The sequence below is a fragment of the Ursus americanus genome, chromosome 12 (assembly GCF_024610735.1).
Source record: "Ursus americanus isolate L20-20 chromosome 12, mUrsAme1.1.p, whole genome shotgun sequence".
Classification (NCBI taxonomy): Eukaryota; Metazoa; Chordata; class Mammalia; order Carnivora; family Ursidae; genus Ursus; species Ursus americanus.
Window position 1 is genome coordinate 50,162,527 of NC_142138.1, and position 14,242 is coordinate 50,176,768.

Below are 14,242 nucleotides of genomic sequence, written 5' to 3' on the forward strand. Positions count from 1 at the left end.
CATAGAAGTAACAGGGAAGGACATCTAATTCTACTGAATTTCATAATTCTGAGGGCAATTCTGAGGGCACCCAGTTGTAATTGATGCCTTTTAGTGGGAAGGCACTGCAAAACTTCATTCACTCACCAAAGGTCTATTAAGTGCCTATTAGGCACCAGGTCCTGTGCTAGGTGGAAAAAAATAAAACAAAAAGCAAAATGACTACTTATCTCACTAAGGTGGTGTCATTACTACAGCAAACCTCTCCTGTATGGGTGAATGTCCAACAGGTATCAAAAATGATACAGACCATTGTTGTTTCAATGTTACTAGTTGCAGATTTCTATGCTGGCCTACTCACAGAAACTTGATGTGATTTGGAGCATTGCTTGGGGCGTTCCAGTAGACTTTAACTTTTGTTTTCTTGGATGGACTTGTGTGACTCACAGCATATCCCTGAAATAAAATGGAGAAGAACGACCATTCAGTCACTCAATGGTAGAGCGTGGCTGGAACTACTATCATTTTGCAAAGTCATCTATCACTGCATAATGCTCACACCCTGGTAAAGGCTGTTTTATTTAAAGCAGGGACTCAGGAGCTCAACAAGTACATGCTGACTAGTAGACAACAGATTAGCAGCTGGCTCTGTGAATAAACTGGAGTCAACCGAAATTTAAGAACTGCAGAGAATTATGAACACTGGGTATGTTAATGCTACATACAGCCTGCTCCTTATTTCATTTATACCACACATTTATATTCCTTCCATTAACAGATACAAGGAGAATGAAGAAAAGCCATTAAAAGAAAAAATTCCTGCCTCCACATACATAGCATTATATTTTAGGAATACCTTTCCCTTGAACAATCTCATTTCCCACTTTCATTCACCTGGCAAATTTCTACTCATTCTTTGAGGCCTGACATGGAGAGTCCCTCCTCCAGGGAGCTCTCTCTCAATTTTCTCCAGCCTGTGTGTGAGTTCCCCTGCTATGCTTCCCACCCATCCTGTGTGTTTCCAATCTAAGTCTATTTACGTGTTCTCCTCGTGAATCTGTCCTATAACCTTATGTTCCACTTATGTATCACACGTCATACGTTCGTATGTTCTACCTATGTGTAATGCTCTGAGCTCTTCAAAGAACAAGAATAGGTCTTGTTCATCACCATATCCCTTCGCACTGGGGCCGTTCCTGGTATAATAAATTTTTATTAAATGAATGAATGAATGAATGACAAAAATTAGACCTCTGCCCCACTCTAGAATCCTATCTTCAATACTAACACCCTTTATAATCAATATAATAAGAGTCAATACTAAATAAAATATCAAAAGTCTTCAAACTACTGCCTTGCCTAGGATGCTGATGTGTAAAAATATATTGCAAATAGGAAAATTAGGGGGAAAGCTTGATCACTGTGAATCTATTCAGATGTCTGCAATACACGGGTAATGTCATTGTTTATCTTACAACCACCACCCTGTAGTGAAAAGATCCACGGAAACCAACAGATTTCAAATGTAACACAAACCTGTACGTCTTCACAGGTCAGAAGCTGTGACACCTGACTGTCAATCAATGTGAAGGAGCCAACAGGAGGGCCACTCAAATCCTCCGCATCCCGTGCTTCTAAGAGAAAGCCTCTAAACGGTTGACCTGACAAGGTAACTGAGAAACAAACAAAAAGACAGTTTAAGACGTTTAGCAACATCCCCAAAAGGAAACTGTTCAGAGGGGGCACGTGGGTGGCTCAGTCATTAAGCATCTGCCATCGGCTCAGGTCATGATCCCAGCGTTCTGGGATCGAGCCCCGCATCGGGCTCCCTGCTCAGCAGGAACCCTGCTTCTCCCTCTCCCACTCCCCCTGCTTGTGCTCCCTCTCTCGCTGTCTCTCTCTCTCTCTGTCAAATAAATAAATAAAACCTTTAAAAAAAAAAAATGGAAACTGTTCAGAGGCACCTCACAGTTCGAATCTGGGTACATATACAAAACTACTCCAGGAGAGAAAATGGCAGAAATTATCCTATAGACAAAGAAGTTCTAAACTGTGTTCCACAGGATTCACTCCGTGAGATGTTAATAGCCATTCCAAAGGGAAAAAAAGGTAGGTGATGGTCGGGGAACAGTCCATGGGGCCAAATTAGTCTGAAAAGTGCCGAATGAAAAGTAAATACTTGTCTCTTTACTGAAAACCGCCAAGGCCTTTCACGTCCTACTCTGCAGGACGAAACTCTCCGAAGAACATTGTCTGTAACACACGGGGGGTTCCAAACTTATTTTTCCATATATCCTTTTTGTCAGAGTTTAATATTTTGCATTTCTAGAATTGCAGAAAATAGTTTGTAAAACACTGTTATAAATACACCTTTAACAGTCGGCCCACATTTCATCAGAAGAATCAGAAAAACACAAGGGTTTACACTGTACGAAGAAGAACACGGGTTTATTACACCTTAAACCAGACAAAATAAACTTCACTTTCCTCTTCTATTGAGTTGATAGTATGGTTAAAAAAGATCAATTAACTAATGATAAAACTGTACTTAAAACCTACTGTGACTGGGGAGCAGATATACCACTTAAGTAATAACAGTCATCGGTAGTAGTTAGACGCAAAGCGAGAAGGACAAGATGGTGGTATCTTATGAAAACAGGTGAACAGATTTAAATGAAACTGTATAAATCCCTCAGTAATAAAGATTCAATGTACAGGAAAAGAGTGAAACTCAAAACGCAAATAGTTAATCCCAGCCCAGTACCTTCGATCTGATCTCCGGGTCTGAATGTCATCTGACTCACTGAAACGTTGTGAACAGGATCAGGGTGTGCGGTATGACCATGTTCAGGAACCATTCCATGGCATGACCCTCCTACTTTCCCACTGGGATAATTAGCCACAGAAGTAATGTGCAGCACAAGTATGAAGGTACCGAGGGTAAATCCAAGAACTGCCATCTCAAAAAAGAAGATTCAAAGCACGTTATTTTCATACGTAATTAAAATATAAAGCTTTCATGCCACAGAACCGTAATTTTAGATGGCTGCTTGCTTTCAATAGACAGCTAGCCATATTTTCAAAAATATGTAATAAAAAGAATACGATATGTGAAGTTTGACCTGGATTTGCATCTCGGCTCTACCAATGACCAATTACGACACCTTAACCAAATCACTTATGCCACCACTTACCTTAAAAATTAGGAAACTAACAACCTCCTTTCAAGCTGTTTTAATAAAATGAAGATACAAAAAAATAATAATAATAAAGATACAACCCAAAGACTGACAAGGAAGATAATAAATGTTAGCTTTCATTAGCATGATTTGGAAATAATAAACCAGTACACTAAAAGCAAAAGTTTCTATTCTACTTTATCCTAGAAAGCTTAAAGAACAAACAAGAAATGTTTCTTCTGGGTTTAAATACCATCATCTAAATAAGTCTCTGATAGGACTTCTCCCAATTTCCCATGAAATTAATCATGACAGGGTGGATGATTTAATTTGCAATACTGAAAACTAAGGATAACAGAGACCCAATTGCAAGAAACAATATTTCTATTACCTATAGCCCAGGTACTTCTGAATTAAGAAACACCACTGTCAGTCTGAACAATATTCTTCTCTTACCATCTGCCCAACAGAAAACCAGCTACTTTACGTCAGTCCCACCCTCTCGTAGCCTACAGCAATCACTTCACTTGGTCCTTACATTCAGAACCTGCAAATCACAGCATATAACAAGGCTAGAGGAGGATGGCAGGGACATGTTACCAGTAGTAAAAAAAAAAAAAAAGCTTGTGGAGAGGCTGCTGATGGGCAGAACCCAAGAAGCAGCTCATTCTCCATAGAGATGGAGTTAGACAAAATAAAAGCACCCTTAGAATCATTAGAATTCATTACCCTTTTATGGTCACGTAAATTACAAACCCCACATTGAACCAGCACTATTGCTAGACACCAGAGATTACACTGGGGGCTACACATTTCAACCAGCCCTGCAGCTTCCACCAGGATCTATCAAGTAGACAGCATAGGGTCCAACGGTACCATATACCCCTACCTTTTATCAAACATCAAAGCCAGGTAGAGTTTTTCCCATTTAAGGATGAGCAAAAGGAACAAACAAATCAAGAGCATCTGAAAGAAAAACCTATAACATAAGAGAAGCACAAGATTTCTCTATAGAGTCATAAGAAAAATGTAACTTTGAAAATGGTTAATTACTATAGGAAATAACATTTCAGAAAATAACTGTCTTAAACATATATAGTGATATATATATCAATTATTTCTCAATAAAACTGGGAGAAAAAAGAAAAGGAGTACTAAAGAGTGGGGCAGTAGAAGAATTTTTCTATTCAAACATGGTTTTTGTGTGCTTTTGTCAGGGGTGGACCTGCTTTTAGGACTAGGCAAGATTTGCTGGAGAGGATCAAGGTCATAGTTTTAACCGTGTGACCCTAGCCAAATTATTATGAAGATGAAATGCAGTAATGTGCCACTCACCTAAAGGATGGTATAGGGGAAGAGTCAACCCAGCTTAGCAAATATTTATTTGGTACTGACTTCCTGCCAGGTGAAAGTGGAAACAAGACGTGATTTCTAGTCTCTGCTACACATTGCGTAGCTGAATGACGTCAATCCAGTTATTTAATCCCTGTCTCAGCTTCTCCATTTGTGAAATATAATTGATGAACCAGAATAAATTCAGGATCACCTTCATGCCTAACATTATGATTTTAAGAAAGTCAAGTGGGGATGGGGGCACCTGGATGGCTCAGGTCATGATATCGGGGTCCTGGGATGTAGCCCTGCCTCTGCTCAGTGGGGAGTCGCTTCTTCCTCTCCCTCTCCCTCTGTGATCTCTCTCACTCTCGCTTTCTCTCAAATAAATAACATTTATTTAAAAAATAAATAAATAATAAAAATGGAAAGGAAAGGAAAGGAAAGGAAAGAAAGGAAAGGAAAGGAAAGAGCGAGCCAGCCAAGGGGGTAAAGGATATCAGGAATTATCAAAGCAGGAAGTGTAAGCAGGGAAAGGGAAGTGACAAGGCGCTACCACCTGTCCATCATTAGGAAAATGTAACAAACATGGTCAGGGAGGGAAGTAAAACAGCAATTTCTTTGTCCTTGGTCAGATGCTGACCAGTCAGGATGAAGCTCTATTTGCAATATAATGGCAACTGACGGATTTTTCCAGGTCATGATTTAAGAAACAGCCTTTTTTCAAAGTAATACTATTCATTAGCCAACCTATGCCAACAGATTGCATAGTTATGAATGAGAATAAGGAGTTTTTCATGGAGACATTTAAGTTAAAATTCTGTAATGTGGATGATGAACTATATTATATTCTGTTATTAGGTCTTCAAGCACTGAAAAATTCACACCAATTTTGTATGATTCTTTAGTTTTTCATATTCATATTCGACAGTGGGTACAATATAGAAAATAAAACAAAAGTATCATAATTTGCATTCTGTTGTCCCAGGACAAAGACAGATGAGTTTAAAAAATTAAAAGAGAAGTTATCCTGATTCTCTAACTGAAATATTCCCAAACCTGATATTCATACATAGTTTTCTTTCTTGCCTGAAAAACAGGCATTTCATAAAAAAGTATGATGACTGCTTATACAATGTTCTTCATACATCTCACACAAAGATAAAACTTCAAAACAAATGTATTCTTTATTATTTTAATACCAAATTCTTGTACTTGCATGAATATTTAATTATTGTGATTGTGGACCACAGAGGCAAGTGATATTAATCAAGACAATATATTTCATTAAAGCAAAGTAAAATTCAGATAAAATGAGAAGAATCCAATTGGAAAACATCTAGATGTAAGAAAATCATTAGACCAAGGAGTCTGTGTTAAGAATTTTAATAAATTAGTCATTAAATGTCTTTTTATTGTGTCATTCCGAGAACATGTGAGAAAAAGAAGAAACGGAGGAAAGCATATCTTTTAAAACCATGTCAGATGATTAAGCTGGCAAATAACTAATCAGGTCTTAGTTATACTGCAATCAAGCTCTACCTCTCGTTGTTAGTCATTCATTTTAAATTAAGGCATCAAAAAGTTCAAAAGTTAACATGCACGCAAAAATTGTAGGAACTCAGCCCAGTAACACCCAATCTACATTACCCAAGATAAGAGTCTAAGCACACTTAATCAATGCACAGCTATGAGGTAACAAGGTTTTCTTAATTATGAAGAATCAGTTGGGGGGGAAAAAAAACTTAACCAGAAGGGTTCACTATAAAATATTTAAATAATTTAGAAAAGGTTGGTTTTGGGTTTGATTGTTTGGGGGGGGGGTTGTTTCTTTTTTTTCTTTTGTGTTTTTTTGCTATATGCAATTTATGTAATTTTTTTACTGTACTCAGATAAGAAAAGTAAGAAATATTTTACATTATGATCCAACAAACATTTCAAGAGATGTTATTTACCTTTACCACATGGGATAAATTCATACATTTTCCATTCCTTACTTTTTTTTTTTATGTTGGTGTTATCTATCCTACTGAATCGTTACCTTACAACCTATCAATGGATCTTAAACTACAGTTTGAAAAATACTACTTCAGAGCATATACAGTCCATTACGTTTCAGCCTTGACTCGAGCTCTAAATTAGGAGTATCAAGGATTTCAGTAAAATAAAGGAGAGTTCTCAGAACCAAAAATAAGCCAAGCAACAGGTAGGATTTTGGAGATAGGAGATGGACTTATTCAATGAAAATGTCTTATTCTCTCTTATTCCATTTGTGAACCTAAACAGAAACTATCAATATGGCTAATAAATGAGCATTCTCACAGTGACCTTCTGCAGGAGAAAAAAAAAATTATCATAACATAAAAACACTGCAATTCAAAGCATTTAAACGTTCCTTTCAGAATGTCCATCAACTACATTCCAACAATGTTCCAAGTATATAACTACTTATTACTCAATGTAGTTTTCGTTTTATTTTATTACTAGAATTACAATGGCATTATTTTTTTACTTTGTTGTAAGTGTAAAATATTTCAATTAATTTGTAAGTTAAACATGCTTTTGCTTCTAGGCTTTGGGCCTAGAAAGAGAACCACCATATATAATACTGCTTCTCTTGGAAAATGGAGTTGAAATTCCAAGCCGAATTGGAAATTAATTTGGGGACCCAGCACATTTGTAACATCAGCATTTCATGTACGATCTGGGGCAAACCTGACAGGCCTTTGGCCCAAAAAACCTAAAGAGACTAGGGCTAGACGTGGAGAGAGGTAGAAATAGAGTGGCAGAGTTAGGTGAAAAGATTTCTAGAAAAATAGGTCGAACCATAAGAAGGATAAGGAGACTGATGAAGTCAAAATAGTTAAGACTAGGCACAAGAGATACACAGAAAGCAATGAAATTTCTAAGACATAAAGAAAAGGATTACATTTCTATTACACAGGAGGGAAAAAAGAGGATATAGCATGGAGAAAAAGAAACATTTAGTAAGAACCTGGAAGATACTACATCTAATATAACCCTTATAATAAGCAGATAGTATCTTCATTTAGAGATGAAAAAATGGAGGCCAGGGACTATACACTAAATCATATATACTTTTAGGATTAGAACCTAAATCTAAGGGCAATGTCCATGTTCTCTCTTCACTTTGCATCACTGCTCCCTCCTTGCAGAGAGAAGGATGTAGAAAGTAAACAAATTCAGCAAGGATCCAAATTTCACAATGAACAACGTGAATGGGGGCATACTGTGACAAAGCTGAAATCTAAAGTAGCCTAATTCAGAATGTTGAGGGGTGCCCGGCTGGCTCAGTCGGTAGAGCATAGGATTCTTAACCTCAGGGTCATGAGTTCGAGCCCCACACTGGGCACAGAAATTACTTTAGAAAAAAACTACAAGTGTTTTGAGGCCCCTGGGCTGGCTCAGTCAATAAAGCATGCAACTCTTGATCTCGCAGTCCTGCGTTCAAGCCCCACGTTGAATGTAGAGCTTACTTTAAAAAACAAAAATAAAAATACTGAGTCCACTCTAGGAATCTAAGAAGCAATGTAGAGATCTCTTTCATAGAACTAAAACTCCTGAAAGAATGAACGTTAAAACAATTAGTTCGACGCCTAAAATCACCAAGTTGTCAATAAATAGTAACTGCCATTATTTATTACCACTATTAAATTTCCTTGTCACCAGCACGTGCTAATTTCTTCCCAACACTGTTGTGCTTAGACAAGTGAAATTTTCATATATTTCTTTCACCTGCATTTAATTTGTTCAAGCCTTCTAAAATATTTCAGAAAATGTGCTCTCCTTCTTTCCACTAATTTAACTTTACCTTCATAGAAAACTTCCACATCAAAAATTAAATTGACTTTGATAGCAGAATCTCAAATTATAGAGAAATTGAAAAATAGGTCAAGTATTTCCACTTCCTCAGATAAAAATGTTTCAGACTCCATTTGCACAGCAGGAAGCAAAGAGAAAAAAAAGATTTTTTTTTTTTAATTAGCAATTGGAGTTATGACATTTTCAGAGATGGTTCTAAAAAACAAAGAGGCACCAAAAATGGCACATTGAATGTCAGTTTGAGATCTGTCAGGTCTAACAACTTAAAATGGTTGAAAAGAATTCTGAAAGAGAATTTAGAGTTTAAGTAAAAGCAAGAAAAATTAAAGGGAAAGGTAGAGGAAAACCACTGAAGAAAAAGTAATGGGTAACTCCACAATCTAATCCTGATTTCCCTAATCACAGCATCCTCAGCAAGTAATGTTTCCATCTTCTTTAACTGGAAGCAAATACCTTATTACATGATAAAGAGCTTTCATCTGGATCATTCCACATGGCCCTCACAATAACCCTGTACTCAACACGAAATTAGGTACAAAGTGGAATGGCCCCTTCTCTAAAGATGCAAAGCTAATAGATGAAACAAAAGCAAATGCCACTAATCTACCATTTAAATGATACTATTTATTGAATCCATTCTAGTCATCACAGTAGGTACTTCACAGAAATGAACTCTAATCCTTGGAAGAAACATACAAAGGTTTTTCAGGGAGGGGGGATGGGTTTTGTTGTTGTTGTTTGTTTGTTGTTTTTTGTTTTTGTCATACAGACACTGAAGCTCACGGAGGTTATAAAAAACTACAGTGTATGGGGTGCCTGGGTGGCTCAGTTGTTAAGCGTCTGCCTTCGGCTCAGGTCATGATCCCAGGGTCCTGGAATCGAGCCCCACATCAGGCTCCCTGCTCAGCGGGGAGCCTGCTTCTCCTTCTCCCACTCCCCCTGCTGGTGTTCCCTCTCTCGCTCTGTCTCTCTCTGTCCAATAAATAAATAAAATCTTTTAAAAAAAATTTTTAAGAAAACTACGGTGTAAGATCACACAGGACAGAATAGGAAAAAACTGCATTTCATTATAGAAATTTAGAGGTATACGGAGAAAATAAGAAGAGCTAACAATTGCCAAGGGCTTACATGTCAGACATCATGTCGAGGATTTAACACCCATTTCTCAAAACAACCCAGGAAGGTGTGAGGGGTATAACTGTCCCCACTATGTAAAATAGGGCACTGATTAAGATATTTATCAGAGGCACAGCAAATGAGTGGTGAAAAGTATGGTCTCTGATCTGGCTTCTGAGGTTTTGTTTTTTTAAAGATTTTATTCATTTGATAGAGAGAGATACAGCAAGAGAGGGAACACCAGCAGGGGGGGTGGGAGAGGGAGAAACAGGCTTCCCGCTGAGCAGGGAGCCCAGTGCGGGGCTCGATCCCAGGACCATGGGATCATGACCTGAGCCAAAGGCAGACGCTTAACAACTGAGCCACCCAGGCACCCCTGGCTTCTGAGGTTTCAACCAATAAGCCATCCGTAACTCCAGATTAGACCCTTAAGGCTGACATGGTAAGTAAACAAGGCATTATGGAGGAAAAGGGGTTCAGAATGTACACAATTTGAACAGGAGCAATAGAACAACCAAAGGTGGAAAGAAAAAAGTGGGCATGGATTTTTGGGGGCCATTAAAGGACTGTCTACCTACATCCGAAGTCAAATGTTAGAAATAGTCATTGTCAAAATATTGTAATCAAGTCCGGTTCCTTTCCACGCCTCATACATGAACATATCCATTCCCAAGACTTTTCCCCTTGGCCTCTACATTTCTCCGCAAGCTTATCATCACTTCCATGACCTCAGTTTTCATCCCTAGGATATCTCTCAAATCATCCAATTGCCCCCACCCCACATCTCCACAATGCTTTCATTCAAATTTCCAACACTATATAGATTTCTGTTTGGATGACAATAAGCTTAATTTGTCTGCAGTGAAATTGATCATCTTTTCCTCCAGACTAGTTCTAATGTCTGACTTCCCTATTCTGATGGTGGCCTGTCAACACATTCCTGGTCAGCAATACTCGAAACCCCATATTCTCAAGATTTGACCCCAAACACTCTTTCAGACCCCAATTTCCAAACAAGCTCTGCAGATTCTTCCTCCAGCCTACCACCCTCCTACCTATCCCATCTGCATCTGTCTTCTACTTTCCATTCTCTCTTTGACATCTGTCTGCCACTTTCCATTCCGCCATCACCACCAAGCACAAAGCCTTCATCACCTGTCAACAAAACTAATGAAACATTCTCAATTGGCCTCTCTGTTTCTTTATCTCCATTCTAATCTGTCCTACACAACACCACAAGATCATTTTCCTAAAGCACAATTCTCACTCTTCTCCCACAGTCATATCACTCTTTCCCCCAGAAACCTTCATCTGCTTCCCAGGAATTATTACATTAAGGACAAAACCTTTGGACATTTAATGTTTTGTACTATTCAGCCCAACCCCATTTTAAGGATTTTTTTTCCTCCCATGCTCTAGCGAAAACGTACCATTTGTACTTATTCCTGGAATAAGCACCACTCTTTCTACCCATGTTCTGCCTTCTAACTGGGACCTCCATTATTTCCTGCGTCAAATTCCGACCCATGTAAAAATAGATATATTTTAAATGGGAAAAAATAAAATACAAAAATTTCTGTACACTATGCTTTTCATGTAAAAAAAAAAATTCATCGCCTGTCATTTCATGGAAAATGCAGAAGACCGCTAACATCCAGCATAAGGAAGGATGTAGAAAAATGAGCACACTCACACACAGTGAAGAGCGTAAATTGGCACAATACTTTTGGAGGAAATTCAACAGTATCCTACTAAACTAAAATATGTTTCACCTCTGACCTAGGAATTTCACTTCTAGGAATTTATCCTACAGAAAAACACACAGTTACACAAAAATTGTATTTGTAATAACAATTTAAGACAATTTGGGTGGTTACAAAAATAAGCTATGCCATATGCAAACTATAGATTACTGTATACTCACTCACTTAAAAGAATGAAATAGAATAATCAATGACAGGGGCACCTAGGTGGCTCACTCGGTTAAGCATCTACCTTCAGCTCAGGTCATGGGATCAAGCCCGACATTGGGCTCCCTGCTCAGCAAGAAGCCTGCTTCTCCCTCTCCCTCTGCCTGCCACTCTCCCTGCTTGTGCTCTTTATCTCTGTCAAATAAATATATTAAAATTAAAATTAGAAAATGGAAAAACATTAAAAAAAAGAATAGTCAATGACAAATATAACAGCTAATAATTACTGAGTGTTTTATGGGAGCTAGGTATTCTTTTAAGTGCTTTGCAAGTATCAGCTCGTTTCACAAAAACCCTGACATGAGTGTGCATGTACTTAAGTGGAAACATGCTCGTGCCACACTGAGGAATGAAAACAAGCAGATTATGAAATGATATGTAGTATATTGAAAGAAATATTACTTAAAAGTTAAAGGGAAAAGAAAAAAAAAAAAAAACCCTTCGACTCCACACTTTTAACAGTTCTCAAGAGTGGTTACCCCCAGGAGAGTGTTTTCAATAGGGGAAGAGGAGTAGACTTCCTCTTTTTAATCCTCATTGTATTGTGCATATTTTTTGAAAAGCCTGTAGTGTTTATAATATAAAAATAATTTAAAAATTTTAAAGCATGTAGTGCTTTATAATACAAAAATATTATAATAAGATAATACTTTATAACTACAAAATACAGATATATAAATAATGTAAAGAAATACAATAAAACTGTTTAGCTTTTTTCTTTTATCTATTTTCAAACATTCTATGTTACTTTTACTGTTTTTGTTTTAGTAAATAAAACCTCCTCCCCCTCTTTCAAGGTCCATTTCAAATGCCATCAACTACTGTATCCTATGAGACAGTGAACAGTATGGACATCAAAATCACATAGTTCAATCCAGCTGCAGGTTCGAAACCAGCAGGGACCACCTTAGTGACTGTGGGCAAATTATTTAACCTCATCAGGCCTTAGTTTTCACATTTTGTTAAAGAAAATGCAACCAATACCAAGGTGCTTTGTGAAGGTTAAATAAAGCGATACATATGAAACATTTAGCACAGCGCCTGCCATAAACCAGGTCTTCCATTACAATCTCCTTCTTCATAGGAAACAAACTGAGGGTTGCTGGAGGGGAGGGGGGCGTGAGAGGGTGGGGTAACTGGGTGATAGACATTAAGACGGGCATGTGATGTAACAAGCACTGGGTACTATATAAGACTGATGAATCACTGACCTCTACCTCTGAAACCAGTAACACATTATATGTTAATGGAATTTAAATAAAAATAAATAAATAAAATCTCCTTTCCGTGGAGTCTTGCCTAATTCTCCCAACCCTCTATAACTGCTCTCTCTTTGGAACCTCCAGAAGCTTTGGTTTTGCTAATAAAAAACGTTATCACACTTGCCCCAGCTGGTGACTTTCTTACTGCCAGCTTGTTGATCCCCTTTCACACTGACAGCAGACAACCTTGAAAACAGCACTTACACAGTGTGATTTCCAGAGAATCTGACATTACCCAAATGGAGAGCTGTGAAACAGAAGCTATACTTGGCCAAGAGTCAACATGCTGGCTTACTAAACAACTTACCAGAACTCATCCCCTTCAACAAAACCATCCTCTGCAATGTCTAGCTCATTGTTTTCAATAAATCAATAAACCAAATTTTAGCCTCCACCTCTGTATAGTACTCAAATCTTTCCACTTTTTCTTTAATTCAGAAGAAAAGGAAAATATCTGAACTTAAAAGTTTAGCTTCATAAATATCCCTGATAACACATTTACAAACCAAAAAATCTCCTTTGCCCCTAGGTAAGCACTGACAAGACTTTTCTTAAAAGGCGCGGGGGGGGGGGGGGGGGGGGGGAGTAGGGGGATGGCAAAGGTAACACCTTGCCATCCCCAGAGCTGTTCTGAAATTCTAAAGGCACACCAGGGGTAGGGGGTGGAGGGAGCTAAAATTTCTAGATTAAAACATACTTGAAAAACCAAGTCAAGCTCTAAGTAATCTGCATACAGGTAATAATGCCATTAGGTTTAATTATAAAAGAGCGTTCCCACAGTTTCCCACAATTTTTAAAAAAGGAGAAAGAAACACACATGCATGACTAAAGTCCATGCTTTTCAGAATCCCAAGCATGACTCTACTTATAGTCACCCTTTTCTTGGGATTAAAGCTCGTTAGTCAAAGTCACGGGACATATTATTAACCGAACTCGTTTGTGAAAACTCATTAGCTAAATACAAGCTCCGGAACATAATTTGTTAAAGCATTCATTCTGCATCGCCGACCGCCCCCATCATCACAGGCGCCTGCTCTCAGTACTGTTGTTGCCTTAGCTGGCTTCAATTTTTAAACGCTTTGCAAAAGAGCTCCGACTTAAAGAGAAGAGAAGGAGACGCTTACCTTGAGAAGCGAAGGCAGCCTAGCCAACTTCCGGTTTTGTTACAATTTGTATCTCCTTTCAGCAGCTGGGTGGAGCCAGTTTACCCAGTAACCAGAAGGCAACGTCTCCCAAGCTAAGCAGCAAAACTTGATTTGCAAGACCAGTACTAGTTTTTGGACTCCATTTCTGACAATTACATTTAAGAACACTTTGCCAAGTAGTAGTTGTTCCATAGAGAAAATTGTATTTTTGCTTTAACTACAAAACCACTTGGAAATATACATCTGTTCTATATATTCTAAGTAAAGACAAAGAAAAGGAACCCACTAGTTGTGGTTAGGTAGGGTTGCCAGATTTAGTAAATTAAATACTGGGTGCCTGCTTAAACTCAATTTCAGATAAACAGCCAATATAAATATTGTTCTATGCAGTATTTGGAATATAATTATACTAAAAA

The 14,242-nt window shown here is 38.0% G+C and overlaps 1 protein-coding gene across 4 annotated transcripts in view; it reads right to left on the reverse strand.

Annotated features, from left to right (window-relative positions):
• Positions 1–13,838, reverse strand: part of FRRS1 (ferric chelate reductase 1) — a 58,166-nt gene extending 44,328 nt beyond the window's left edge. For 3 of the 4 annotated variants that reach the window (XR_015726360.1, XR_015726361.1, XM_087866120.1), the window contains exons 1-4: positions 13,806–13,838; positions 2,744–2,939; positions 1,516–1,652; positions 341–435 (exon numbers count right to left, since the gene is read on the reverse strand). Coding sequence is in view for 2 of the 4 variants with exons in the window: in XM_087866120.1 (XP_087722246.1) it covers positions 341–435; positions 1,516–1,652; positions 2,744–2,939 (428 nt within the window). In the remaining 2 variants the exon portion in view is untranslated. Of the gene's footprint in view, positions 1–340; positions 436–1,515; positions 1,653–2,743; positions 2,940–10,790; positions 10,796–12,446; positions 12,499–13,805 lie in introns of those variants that run through there. The other variant, XM_087866121.1, reaches the window with a different exon arrangement.
• Between the last annotated feature and the right edge of the window lie 404 nt (positions 13,839–14,242).